Genomic DNA, 14,176 nt, shown 5'->3' with positions numbered 1-14,176 from the left:
AACTCAGTGGCCAACTGAGCTCTCTTTATCTGTTCTAGAAATGTAGGACATTATTTCCATTACCTAAATGCAACAGAAAAAAAAAAAACATTCAAATCATTTTTCATCATTTACAAGCATTTATGTAGATAATATAAAACACTCCTGAGCAGAAAAATAAAGATAACATTCTATCTGCATACTTCCAATAAAGAAGAACCTGTGTGACAACCATATTCTCCAAAGACAGAAAAATCAAGCTACTGTTTCCCTGAAACGTGACTCCAGAGAAGAATTAATTGTTTGCACTTACTGCAGTTATGTCTTTCATCCTCATCACTCATGTCTCCACAGTCATTATCACCATCACAGACCCACATCATTGGGATGCACCTGTTATTGTCACACTTGAAATAATCACTGGCACATGTTGACTGAGAAAACTCTGGGAAAAAAACAAAAAAAAAGCACTCTTGGTGAGAAAAGTCATGTGCAGTCAGGAATCTTGAGAAACATACTATAGCAAGGGCTTCCTAGAACACCAATTAGAATTCTTTAATCATATCCCACATGTTAACAAATCAAGTTGTCATATGCCCAGAATCCCAGAGATCCCTCAAAATTAGCCTAAGGCAAAAGAACATTTACTTTTAACTATTAGAATACAGCACAATGATAACAGTAAGGAGAAACGTGAACTTCCACGAGCTGGAAAGAATGGAGTATGTATCGATACAGCCTTTGAAAGGCTTTGACACAGGAAACTGACTCCCAGAGATCGAGCCTTCCCACATACGCAGGATGTTCATTCCAGCATTACATCTTACAAAGAAAAAATGGAAACAAGCTAAATGCCCAGCAGTTGGGAAAGGGATAAAAACACAAGGAACATCCACACTTTACAGCAATATTCAGCAGTACAAAGATAAGATGACGTGTACTTTCTTTCTTTTATTAATTTATTTTTAATTGAAGGACAATTGCTTTACAGAATTTTGTTGTTTTCTATTACCACATATAAAAGAGACAGCCAATGGGAATGTGCTGTATAACTCAGGGAACTCGAACAGAGGCTCTGTAACAACCTAGAGGGGTGGGGTGGGGAGGGAGATGGCAGGGAGGTTCAAGAGGGAGAGGTATATTTTCTAACTGATAAGGTATTGTTAGGATAAAAAAAGTGGGAGGGGAACAGCAGAAAGATATATATAGTAAGATCCCTATATGTCAGGATATACAGATAAAGAATTCACACTTAATAGCAGTTATGTCCAGAGGTGAGGGGATTGTAAGAGGGTGAAAGAATGGGGATTTCACTCTTTTGTATACATCTTATTATTTCTTTAAAATAATATCTGTGTATTGGATGTTCACTAAACTTACTGTGATAATTGTTTCATGATGTATGTAAATCATTATGTTCTACACTTTAATTTTACACAGTTCTATATGTCAATCTCAATAAAACTAGAAGAAAAAAATACCTCTATATTATGAAAATCCATTAATATCAGATTGTGTGTTTACTTCTATTTAAATATGTCAGATAGTTGGTACTAATTGATAATACTAATTGATAATGACTTTGGTTCCCATGGATAAGTTTGGAAACTATTTATTCTTCATATATCTGAACCAATAGTTCATATATTTAAAATAATCTCTAAGACCCTTCTACTCACCTAACAACTACTATTTCTTTTACAGCTCCTTAAAACTCTGTGTGCCCTTTGTTTTCTACAAAACTTTTAGTGTTGGGGAAAAAGAAATTGTCAAGGAGCTTCTAATACCATTCTCTATTAGCCACAGAATTTGAGCCCAAGGAAAAACAGGAATAGAAAATAGCCTGAATTCAGCTGCAAAACTAGGCTAATGGTCTTAAGAAAATACCCCTCCAAAAAAAGTGATGGTACTTACTACAGTGATATTTATAATACCAGAAAAAATAAAGCAATCTAAATACTTAAAATAGAGGCAGTTAACTCAATGATCATATAGCCACTCAATGGAATATCACAAAGCCATTAAACAAGAGTATGAAGATGACATCATGGGTTAGAGAAGTCTCTCTTAACCAGACAGTATACATATTTTAAGCTTCAGGCCATATGTTCTTTTTCACAACTACTTGACACTATAATATAACCGGGGGTGTGGGTTCAATACCTGGGCAGGGAGCTAAGATCCCACATTCCTCATGGCCAAGAAAAAAGAAAACATAAAACAGAAGCAATACTGTAACGAATTCAATAAAAACTTTTTTTTAATGGTCAATGTCAAAAAAAATCTGTAAAAAAAAAACAAGACAAGCATGGCCATAGTTTGCTGACCCACATACAACAATATTGCCAGACCCCCTAAAAAAAGCAATATAGAAGATTGTACATTCAGATTTTTACAATTAGGTTTAAAAAAATGTGCATGGATACAGATTAGGATTTGCAAAGGTAAATAGCAGCCTTCAAACACAAGCAACACACAACTGCCTCGAAGAATATAACTAGGTCCTTGGAACATCTCAGGAAGCTCAGATGGCCTTGGGACCCTAACCCCTCAGCTGGTACGCAGAGCAGGAAGAAACGTGTGCCCTTCACCTGCCCCCTCGGCATGTACACCATGCTCTCAATAACCTTTAGATCCTCCCATAGTCTTATGGGTGAGAACTCACCCAAATTCAGAAATTCCAATTCAGAGTCAATTACAATTAATTGAGTTCCACAAACCAGGCAGGTAGTAGGTGCATCACCAACTTTTGGTAGGTGCAACTTTTGTCTGCCTCAATCAGCAACTTCCATATCCTGCCCAACAACACACCCAGTGCCCTACATGACCAGGCTTTTAATGAATATCTGCTGAGGGGTATCAGCAAGGAGTGCAAACATTCCCTAGCCAGAGCCATAGGTCACATATGAAGCAGTTGGAAGAGGGGTGCCAGCTGCATCACAATGCTTTTCATGCTGGCTCACTCTCTTACCACAAGTGGGAGGTTCGTCAGAGCCGTCAGAACAGTCTTTTTCATGATCACAATACCAACGTGCAGGAATACAGGGCCCAGAGGTGCAATGGAACTCATCGCTCCCACACGACCGAGTGGCTGCAGTAGGTAAAGAAGAGAAAATCCATGAGCAACACACAAGCTTGTTCCTCATAACCTGCCTATATCTCTGAATGGGTAGGAGTTGCCAAGACAGGAAGACTGAGGCATGAGTTTTTATAGAAGTTTTCCATCCAGAGGAAAGAACATGGGAGAGCAATACTTCTCCAGTCTCCTAAATTTTTTTCCTAAATTTCAGAGATTCAGAAAATAAATTGCACTTATTAGAAATACCAAAAAGACTATTTTTTGATAGATGAAATCAAATTATAGATAAAAGAAAACATGGTTCTATGTTTTCTGCTGTAACACAAAATAAATTCTACTGAAAAGAAAAAAACAACAAAATAACCAAATCACCCTATACACAACCTTTTAAGCCATATTAGACCATGATTCTAGAGAATTATCAAAGTTTTGCTCTTATTCATCCTTGCAACTTATTTGAGTAAATGATTCTGCCTATGTGTAAACTTTTCTCATATAACCTGAGGTTATGGTCTGATATGTTTTCTAGATTTTCTATTTCCTCTTGTGGCTGTTTTTACAACTGATTCCTACTCTTGGATTGTAACCTGGCCTGGTAACCATTCCTAAATTCTTAAAGGATGCATCTATTTACACTAATAGTTTCAAAGTTATTGAACTTAAGAATTTGAGCTATAAATATAAGAAATTATTTGATTGAACCAAACAACTAAATATTAAGGTTTCTGAAAGTCAAACCTATGAAAAAGACAAAAATTCTTTCAGTTACTAATGGTTATTATAAACGTATTGAGAATAAATATGAGGGCTTATTTTGCAAATTCTGCCTGTAGTTCCTGAAGATGAAAGACCTTTAATTATAGGAGGTTATGCATTATAGTTGATCCCTGGAAGAAATATTTGGAGTCAGGCATCCAGCCAGGGAACAGAGAGAAGGGACTTCTTATGCCCCTCCAATTACATCCTAAATAACTGCCTGCTGTATCTATTTACACGGAGAAGGCAATGGCACCCCACTCCAGTACTCTTGCCTGGAAAATCCCATGGACGGAGGAGCCTGGTGGGCTGCAGTCCATGGGGTCGCTAAGAGTCGGACACGACTGAGCAACTTCACTTTCACTTTTCACTTTCATGCACTGGAGAAGGAAATGGCAACCCACTCCAGTGTTCTTGCCTGGAGAATCCCAGGGACGGGGGAGCCTGGTGGGCTGCTGTCTATGGGGTCGCACAGAGTCGGACATGACTGAAGCAACTTAGCAGCAGCAGCAGCAGCAGTATCTATTTATAAGGTCCACTTGAGAGGACAAATTGAAATTAGCCGAAACACAGAAGCCATGTGTCTGTATTAGCTTAAGACATGCATGCCTGGAACCACAAAAGGTTTATCTTACCACAGAAAAGGGGGTTTTCATCACTCATATCTCCACAATCGTTGTCTCCATCACACAAGAAAGAACGTGGAATACAAATCGTTGAATTCGTACACTTTACATATCCAGTATGGCACGTGCGTTCAGCTTGAAAAAGACAACCAGAAAAACAATTTGGAACATATTCATCACATGTACGTCATATATGTCCATGCTAACCTATCTACTACACAAACCAGCAGAAGGGAAACTATCAGAGAGGCATAACTCATGACAGTTATGTGATGCCATATAGTCTCTAGTAAAAAGAGCATTTCCTATTTTCATTATTTAATAGCATCACCAAGACTTCCCACTCTCCTCACTCCCCACACAATGGAGTAACATGAATGAAGAAGATCTCTATATATTGATAAGGAAAGATGGCATGAGTTCCAGGATGCATTAACAGCAGGAAAGCAAAACACTAGGCTATCTTTTGTGTATGAAAACTGATAACTGTGTGTGTCCAGCAAGAAAGAAATGCTTACATTTAAAACAAAAATGAAAAGATAAACTAACGAAAATTGTCACTCCTATGAACAGATTGAGAATAGTATGGAGGGAACAGGGTGGAGAGGGCAAGCATGAAGGACGTCTGTGAGTGTACCTTGTCATACAATTTTTATATGACTATGAATCCATGCACATTATTTTCTATAATTGAACACAATGAAATAAAAATGGATAAAGAAAAGCAATTTCCAAAATTTGGAAATAGTAACAAATGACTGCATATTTCTAATGGGAAATAATCTAAGAACAAGAAGGACATAAAATGTTTAATTACATTTGTATGGTTACTTTTCGGAGAAGGCAATGGCATCCCACTCCAGTACTCTTGCCTGGAAAATCCCATGGACGGAGGAGCCTGGTAGGCTGCAATCCATGGGGTCGCTAAGAGTCGGACACAACTGAGCGACTTCACTTTCACTTTTCACTTTCATGCATTGGAGAAGGAAATGGCAACCCACTCCAGTGTTCTTGCCTGGAGAATCCCAGGGACGGGGGAGCCTGGTGGGCTGCCGTCTATGGGGTCACACAGAGTCGGACACGACTGAAGTGACTTAGCATAGCATAGCATGGTTATTTTGAAAGTATTCTAAAATAAAGCAAATAAGTGACTATGTCACCTATTACAAACTAAGATTTTAAGTGTAAGAGATGTGATTATAAAATCTAAAAGGTAAAAACATGTTTATCTTAAATTAAAATGGAAAATACCAATATCATTTTTTTTCCCTTTAGAACTGTATTTCCTAGTCCTGTCCACTAAAAAGGCCTAGAAGCAATAAAGGCCAAATAGGAATAGGTAACCCAACACTGTGGTAATTTTAATTTTTTTAAAGTCTATTAAATTACAATATTGCTTCTGTTTTATGTGTTGGTCTTTTGGCCATGAGGTATGTGGGATCTTTGTTCCCCAACTAGAGACGGAATCCACACCCTCTGTGTTGGAAGTCTTAACCACTGGACTTCCAGGGAAGTCCCAGTAATTTTTAAATACCACACACAAAAGGAATGAGACAAATTCCAGGTCTGAGACAAGAAATGCACAAGCCTGAAATGTACTATGGAAGATCGAATAGGATCAAGTCAAAATAAAAAAGGATCCAACTTAGCAGGATTCCCGCAGCCAAAAATAGGACAATTAAGCACCAAAAGCAGTAAATTACTTCATCTCATTAAAACTCAAATATGTAAAAATCCATGAGTTTAATACAATAGTAAAAACAAAACAAAGCCAAAGCTTAATGCTCATTGGTCACCAACTTACTACTCTGAAAACTGAAAAGGGAAAGAAAGAATCAAACATTTCCTCTGCAGAATTGTATTTCAGAGTAACAAAATAGCTGATAAGGGAAATTTCTTCTTTAGAGACCTTGAGATAATAACTGTGGGTGGAATAGTAAAAATTTTAAATACCTGATTTATAACCCTTAAAATAATAATAAATTCATGGAACAACCATCCATGGTTAAAAACCACTGGGTGAACAATTGATGGGAACTTCCTAAAGGGAAGATTCAAACTGACTTCTAAATTAATATCGTCCTCACTTAAAGTGGAACAATCAAGCATTATATGCTTCATGATGTGATATAACAAGAAACAGACAGCTCCACCTATGATGTGTTCTTGCCCAAAGAACTAAGTCTAATGTAATCAAAGGTCTGGGTCTCAATTCCAACCTAAATCAATGTGTAGACTTTGAATCCTGATGTGAACAGATGAACTGGTGACATTTTGGGGCTAAGCGATAAAATTTGAATATGGACTTAGTACTAGAGGACATTAAGTAAGTATTGTTGACTTTGTTGAGCATAATGCTAGAATAGTAGTTCTTTTTCAAAATATATATTACCATGTATAAAACAGATAACTAGTGGGAGCTCAGCCTGGTACTCTGTGAAGACCTAGAGGGATGAGATGAGGTGGGAAGGGAGCGAGGCTCAAGGAGGGGGTATATGTATACTTATGGCTGATTCACCTTGTTGTATGGCAGAAACCAACATAACACTGTAAAGCAGAACAAATGTCTTTATCAGTGACATGTGTTTCTGGAAGTTGCTTTAAAATACTCAGGAAAAAAGTTGGAGGCATGGATGAAACATATTGACCACTTGTTAAAAAAAAACAAACAAAAAGGCAGGGGTGCATGCTCTGGATGTCACCCAGTCACGTCTGGATCTTTGTGACCCCAGGACTGTAGCCCACCAGGCTCCTCTGTCCATAGGATTATCCAGGCAATAATACTGGCACACCCAAATAAATATTGTGTGTGACCGCATACAAAGACAGCAGAACATGTAGATATACCCAAACTGAAAATGCATTATTGCTCATACTCTGTGCTACTGTTTTCTCAAGATGCTAAACTGTAAGTTCCAGGAATTTGGGAAAAGTAACTCACTAAAAAGCAATTTACCAAATCATTTCAGTCAACACTGTACTACATAGCTCTGTGCATAACAAACATTAACCACACACATTAATCAATTAATTTTGTCAGTAATCATTGGTAAAGCTTCACAATAATCAGAAACACAAACCAAAGATAAAATATTGAAGGTGAAAATAGTCAAAGATTGTATGAATAAACCAAATATTAGGTACAATTATTTTTAAAAATCACTAGTAGACATGTAAAATGAAATGTATGTTTTAGATGAACATTGTCGGTTCTTTCTCAGAAATGCATCGTCTTTACATCGCCCAGGCTCTGAGAGTTCGAGGCTCCAAAGCCCATTAAGAACTTAAGGTGAACTTACGGCAGTTTTTCTCATCTGAAGCACTGTTGTCAAGGCAGTTGTCTACCCCATCGCAGACTAATTCAGAAGGGATGCACCTTCCATTACTGCAAGTAAATTCTGTTCTGTTACAAGCCCTGAAGTGGCACCCGGCCTCATCGCTGTTGTCGCCACAGTCATTGTAGTGGTCACAGCGATCACTGTATGGCACACACCGCCCGTTGGCGCAGGTGAAGCTTGTCGAAGGGCAGCTGTGAAACGCTGAGAGGAGGGGGAAGAAATATTGAAAAAAACATTGAAGAAGCTCGTGGATTAAAGCATCATCCCGTTTTCTAAAAAGATACAATCAAGTAAAATAAGACACTTTGGGTTGACCTTCCAAGGCAAAAGCTGCCACACGTACTGCATGCAAAGTGAGCTCAAACTTTAAATTAGCTAAATTAAGCAAATATGTTGTATACTTTTTTTTAAGCAAATGGAGTATTTGACGCAAACGGCAAAGTCACTCCGTTCCTCTACCATCTCAATGTATAAGTTTATCTCAGTTTCATGAAAGCATGTAAACACAATGCTTTCATGGGACTGAGGCTCAGAGAGGTTAAGTAATTTTCCCAGAGCTCCCCAGACTATAAATGGCATGCAGCATCTCTGCTCTTTCTTAGGTGCACTTCAGAGGTGCTTCCTAATAAAGCATTGAACACTACTTCACAGCGTATGTATCCACTGTTGCGTGATTTAAGCAAAGTGCAGTCTAGATTCTCAGGGTACATGTTCTTTGCTTGTAAAAGGACCAAACACTAGGTACATCGTGAACTTCAAAAGTTCCAAGAGTTCAGCTCACCACAGAGAGTTTCCAGCTCATCACTGCTGTCACCACAGTCGTCGATGTCATTACATTGCAACTGGTCAGGGATGCACTTCCCACTGAGGCAGGTGAACTTGGAACTGTCACACCGGGTACCATTATCCTGGATACAGTACTTATTGTTGTTGGCCAGGTACCAGCGGCCCTCATGTGGACACTGGCACTCAGCGCCATTTGGACCTGAAGAAAGGTAAGCCCAGAAAAAAGCAAAATATTTCTGTAGCAAACACTGATATTTTCTTCCCCTGAAGAGCACTGGCAACAGCTTCTATATTATTAAACACCCTCTAAGACATGGAAACTCTGCTCTATGTTATGTTTTCATCAATATGAACCACCACCAGTTTCTAATGAATGTGGCTAATTCACCCTAATCTTTAAACCACTATTTCTTATCTTCATTGAAACATTAACAATGATTCTACCTTCTCAGCAAAATCTGCACAGCAATAGTCTCAAAAAGCACATCCTCTTATGAATTTATCATTCTCTATAAAACATACTTCTGAGGCACACTCTGTTTATTCAACTATAAACAGTACCTCCTAAATGAAAGTATGAAATTTCTATTCAAGACATGATATGCAGCAGCCAAACCTGCATATTTCTTTCTACCTCCATTAAGCTTGAATTTAAAATGTCATTGTAAGAAGGCTCCATATGGAATAGGAAAGAAAAAAAACCTTAAGTCTTCTTCTCAACATACAAACCCTGAAATCTATTTTAGAAATTCCTCTGAAAACAAAGAGAATCTTTGCTCGTGCTGGAGCTGAATATTCCCTCAGCCTTCCCTACTAGTGGTCATCATTATTATCACTCTCCATGATTCTATCTTTGTGCCCAATGCTTTCAGTTTGGTTCAGTTCAGTCACTCAGTCGTGTCCGACTCTCTGCGACCCCATGAATTGCAGCACGCCAGGCCTCCCTGTCCATTACCAACTCCCGGAGTTCACCCAAACTCATGTGCATTGTGTCGGTGATGCCATCCAGCCATCTCATCCTCTGTCGTCCCCTTCTCCTCCTGCCCCCAATCCCTCCCAGCATCAGAGTCTTTTCCAATGAGTCAACTCTTCGCAAGAAGTGACCAAAGTATTTACCTGGTGCACAAATATGGCTACAGCCCCCATTAAACCGATCGCAAGGACTGAGACATTGTTGTTGGTCCTTCACAACAGCACGAATACCCTTAGGCCGAAAGGGAAGGGTCACGGTCACTGCAGTCTGGCCTGACCCATCAACTTTGTTAGCTCGATAAATTTTCTGAGTGAGCAAGTCAGTCCAGTAAACATACTGGCCATAAATAGCCAAGCCAAAAGGACTATTGGCTCTGCTGACAATGACCTCCCTCAGATAGTGCTCTAGATCCATGCGCTCAATCTTCTCCCTAAAATGAAAATGGAAAAAGAAAATACTAGCATCTAGAAGGATTAAGGTCCTCAACTGGCACCCAATGCCTCAGTACAATCATGACTTTTACATAAGCCCCCAACTTTCCTTTCAAGTGGAGCGTATGGCAGCAAGAAATGTTTCTTCTGGTAATGGGAGAACTTCATCTCCTTATTAAACAATGGCCTATATAAATGATATCCAAATATTAATATAACCCACAAGTAATCCTACTAAATGAAACAGGAAAAAGAAACGAACAGTGGGAAGTATTGTGAAATAATACACCTCTTGCTTGGAAATAATACCTGTCTTGGTGTCTGGCACATAGTAGTCACTCAATAAAATGTGAATTACTTTTCCCTTCCCACCCGCTTAATAAGTTTTTCCATTTGTCATTGACTTTGAGATATCTTCCTAATTTAGACACAAAACATCCCTGCTTTATTTCAAGTGAGAAAATAAAGATAAAGTTGTTAGGTGCTCAGCATCACGAGACCAAAAATCATAAGAAAATAAGCAAGGAAAGTTTAAGATTCCCAACATGCAGATACCAGCCATAATAAACAAAATCATCTCATACCTTCAATCATTAGGATGATGGGAATATATGTAATTTCAGAAGTGATTGGAGAGTTACATGCAAAAATTAGAGCTGACAGAAGTTTATAAAGAAAATATTGCAAAATGGACTGAGAAGAAGCTGGCACAAGAAATAATTTTTCTTTTGAGAAGATGATCAAAAGACAAAGACTGAAGGAAAATGCTTTTATAAGATACTGAATGTTAAAACCCAGAGAAAAGTTACTATCAGTGTACATTTAAAGTCATTCATTTTTCGAGGTAGTTACATGATTATAAACTGAATGATTATATTTATAACCATAGTTGAAATTAACTTGTCCAGTAATGCATCTTTAGATGTCTTTCAGTTCATAATTACTCAGTCTCATGATAGAGATCAATTTTCACAGGTCTATTCACCAGTATTTCACCACATTATGCATATCCCTCTTCTTTTGAACAGGGAGGAAGAAATCTCATCAATACCCACAAGAATAACCAAAGACACGTACAGATTAGCATCTGCCCAGTAGATAAGGTTTTGTTCATAGTCCAGAGTGAGCCCGTTGGGCCAGACCAGGCCCCTGTCCACCAAGCTTCTCCGGGAGTATCCACCCATCGTGGCCATCTCGATTTTGGCATTGGTACCCCAGTCAGTCCAATACATGTACCTAGTGATCCAAAAGGAGTCATAATTCACCACAAGAAACTCACTTCTTTTTACTTAAGAAAGACAGCAGCATTCTTTAACTGCAAATATAACAGTTATATCTGACACCAATAGAGCAAATGGAAACTTACTCCATTCCCACCCATACAGCTTGTCCAACAGGGATTTACTGAGTCGGGGCATTAATTCCCTAGTATGCAGCCAAACTTCCTAGGAGCACCAACCAAGGTTCCTTCCCAAGTAAGGTCACTCATGCTCTTTCATCCCTTAATCTGTAGCTACAGTATTACAAGTCCACGAAACACTGGCTCTCTATTAACATAAGATAATTTCAGACCCCGCTCCCTCCAGAAATAAGCAATCATGACATACCCTTGGCAAGGATCTAACACAATTCCTCTTGGCTTTGGAACTTGGGCTATCAGAGTGTGTCTAGACCCATCCGTGGCAATGGACTTAATCATCTGATTGGTGTAGTCACTGTAATAAATTCTTTTATTGATCCAGTCAAAGGCAATGCCCTCAGGACTCCCTATGCCTGGACATACAACCAACAAACACACAAAAAGAAGTCAGAATCTCAATAAACATTATAGAATCCCTGGGTCATCCATGTGTGTTGATCCCACTGCGTCTCTTTCCAAGATAAGCTACACTTAGAGTGCACTTACCCGAAACAACAACAGTGGGAGGACTGCTCCTTGAATTCAGGTTGATATAGGAAATCTGGCCTTTTCCGGATGGCAAAAGTTGTGTGAAGTAGATTCTGTTATCTATGCTGTCATAGTCTAGGGCCACAGCCATTCTTTCCACACTTATTGCTGGGAAAGGTTGGCTATAGTCTTTGGGGTCAAAACGTAAGCTCCTCAAGGAATCATCCAAGGCAAAGATGAGGAAATTTTCTGATGAAATGGCACAGCTCTTACCATCAGCTTGCAGGGTCCCAAAGGCACAGTCACATTTAGGGGTTTGTGATTTAGGCAGAGCAAAGCAGAATTGGGCGCATCCTCCATTATTTTCCAAGCAAGGGTTGTTGTTGACCTCTGCTGGTGACCGAGGCTGGACACTCTGGTCAAAGATGGTCACATCTCTTAGCCAATCAATATTGTCCCTTATCACTGTTGGTCGATCTGCTCTATTTGGTTCCTTGCTGGCTTGGAGGATTTTCTTTAAATTCCTGTCTACCCATATGATAGAATTTCCAAATACCGTGATGGCATAAGGAGCTGGGTAATGACTGCCGAAACGAATCACTTCAGTTTCCCCTCCCTCAATGCTGATCCTTGCAATTAAATCTACAGCATCATCAACCCAATAAATATAGTTACTGCTATGATCCAATGCCAAGCCCCGTGGTGTGGCAGTGATGTCTGATACAAGCACAGTTCGATTGGTACAGTCAAGAAAAGACCGTTCAATCTTTGGGTTCTGCCCATAGTCAGACCAGAAGAGGTATCGATTCTTGGGGTCCACAACAATGTCTCTGGGCATATCCACTATGGTTTTAAGGAGAATGTGGCGGTGGGTGGTATTGATCCTTAGAACTTCTATCAGTGTTTCAGATCTAAAAGCATTGGTGAAATAAAGATTTCCTGCAGGAAAATGAAAGACCATGCTGATTAATGGCAAACCAAGAAAAAAGAAGAAGATAGCTCTTGTAAGATAGAGGTTTGAGCCAGTATATGTTGTCTTTCCCAGGAGGATAAATATCTCAGTTTAGGCTTAGGAAAATAAATATTTACTCTTTGTAGATGTTTTCATCATCCCATGGACCTTCTAAAGTCACCAAAATTTGGGCATTACAGGACAAAGTAAATGTTAGAGCAAAAAAAGTATGGTGGGAAGATAGTTTACAATACATAAATGAATGGGCATAGCTGTGTTCCAACAAAACTTTACTTAGCACGGGCTACATTTGGCCCATAGGCCATAGACTGTTGACAGCTGTTTTTCAATGTATTATGAAAAACTGGATGGTAATTCAAAATTAAGTATATAAATCAGTATAGAAAAGTTAATATAATGTTGGGTCAGGCATTTCAGTTAACTACAACAAAGTACCTAACAATCAAAGGGTTTTCATAAATAACATGAGGAAGCAGTTAAAAATTCAGCAACTACAATTGCTCAGCTTTAAAATAAATGATTGCCATTTTATGGTTTATATTGTTTTTTTTTTTTAATGGTTTATATTTTGATATTCCTTTCTCTTTGAAAATTTAGACATTTCTAATTTAGAAATTAGATGTTCCTTTAAGGGTGAAATAAGTCCACATAATTAAATATTTCTTTCCATTTTGCCAATGACTCAGTAAATAATCTATAATGAGATCATCTATAATGAATCTGTCAACTGAAACACTACCATTAACAGGCACAAGGCTGTCACATTGATTCTAAAAACTCAATTCAGCTTATCTTAACTAATCTCAATAAACATCTAGGAAAATAGATCTGCCACACGTATGTTAAACTTTATAGTATAAATAAGATGACAGAAATGCAAACACAAAAAGCTTTTCAATAAAATCACTATACAGCTTACCCACCTGCTACCCAATCCACTGCAATACCCCGGACTCCATTTACTCCTATCCCATCTGTAACGATGTTTGTAAAATTAGACCCATCTGGTTTGATTCTACGGATTGCATTATTAGATGCCACAGAGATGTTAAAATCACACCAATAAATAAAGCCAGAAGATACGTCCACATCCACATGCAGTGCATTTCGTCCTGGAACATTAAAGAAAAGATCATTAAACTATGCTCTAGCTTGAATTAGAACTTTTAAAAATGTTTGCCCTTCCTCTCTAACCCTCATTCCAAATCCCCTTTGCTCAAACCATGCCCTGATTATGAAATAAAACTATTTATTTCCCAGTTGCAATGAGCACAACTACCCCCAGATCTTAGTTTCTAAAAGTCACTTCCCACAATAAACAGTACCGGCTTCTGGGAGAAATGGTTA

At 38.5% G+C, this 14,176-nt stretch overlaps 1 protein-coding gene across 1 annotated transcript in view; it reads right to left on the bottom strand.

The window, feature by feature from the left end:
- The window catches only part of LRP2 (LDL receptor related protein 2), a 176,753-nt gene that overhangs the window by 46,455 nt on the left and 116,122 nt on the right, over nucleotides 1-14,176 (bottom strand). The window contains exons 38-47 of the mRNA XM_059878126.1: nucleotides 13,753-13,941; nucleotides 11,875-12,795; nucleotides 11,576-11,741; nucleotides 11,046-11,204; nucleotides 9,681-9,967; nucleotides 8,560-8,763; nucleotides 7,740-7,979; nucleotides 4,450-4,575; nucleotides 2,951-3,070; nucleotides 293-424 (exon numbers count right to left, since the gene is read on the bottom strand). Coding sequence (XP_059734109.1) covers nucleotides 293-424; nucleotides 2,951-3,070; nucleotides 4,450-4,575; nucleotides 7,740-7,979; nucleotides 8,560-8,763; nucleotides 9,681-9,967; nucleotides 11,046-11,204; nucleotides 11,576-11,741; nucleotides 11,875-12,795; nucleotides 13,753-13,941 — 2,544 coding nt within the window. The remainder of the gene's footprint in view (nucleotides 1-292; nucleotides 425-2,950; nucleotides 3,071-4,449; nucleotides 4,576-7,739; nucleotides 7,980-8,559; nucleotides 8,764-9,680; nucleotides 9,968-11,045; nucleotides 11,205-11,575; nucleotides 11,742-11,874; nucleotides 12,796-13,752; nucleotides 13,942-14,176) is intronic.

This window comes from Bos taurus, chromosome 2 (genome assembly GCF_002263795.3).
Source record: "Bos taurus isolate L1 Dominette 01449 registration number 42190680 breed Hereford chromosome 2, ARS-UCD2.0, whole genome shotgun sequence".
NCBI lineage: Eukaryota > Metazoa > Chordata > Mammalia > Artiodactyla > Bovidae > Bos > Bos taurus.
The sequence above is the reverse complement of the archived record's forward strand: the minus strand, read 5'-3'. Positions and strand labels throughout refer to the sequence as shown.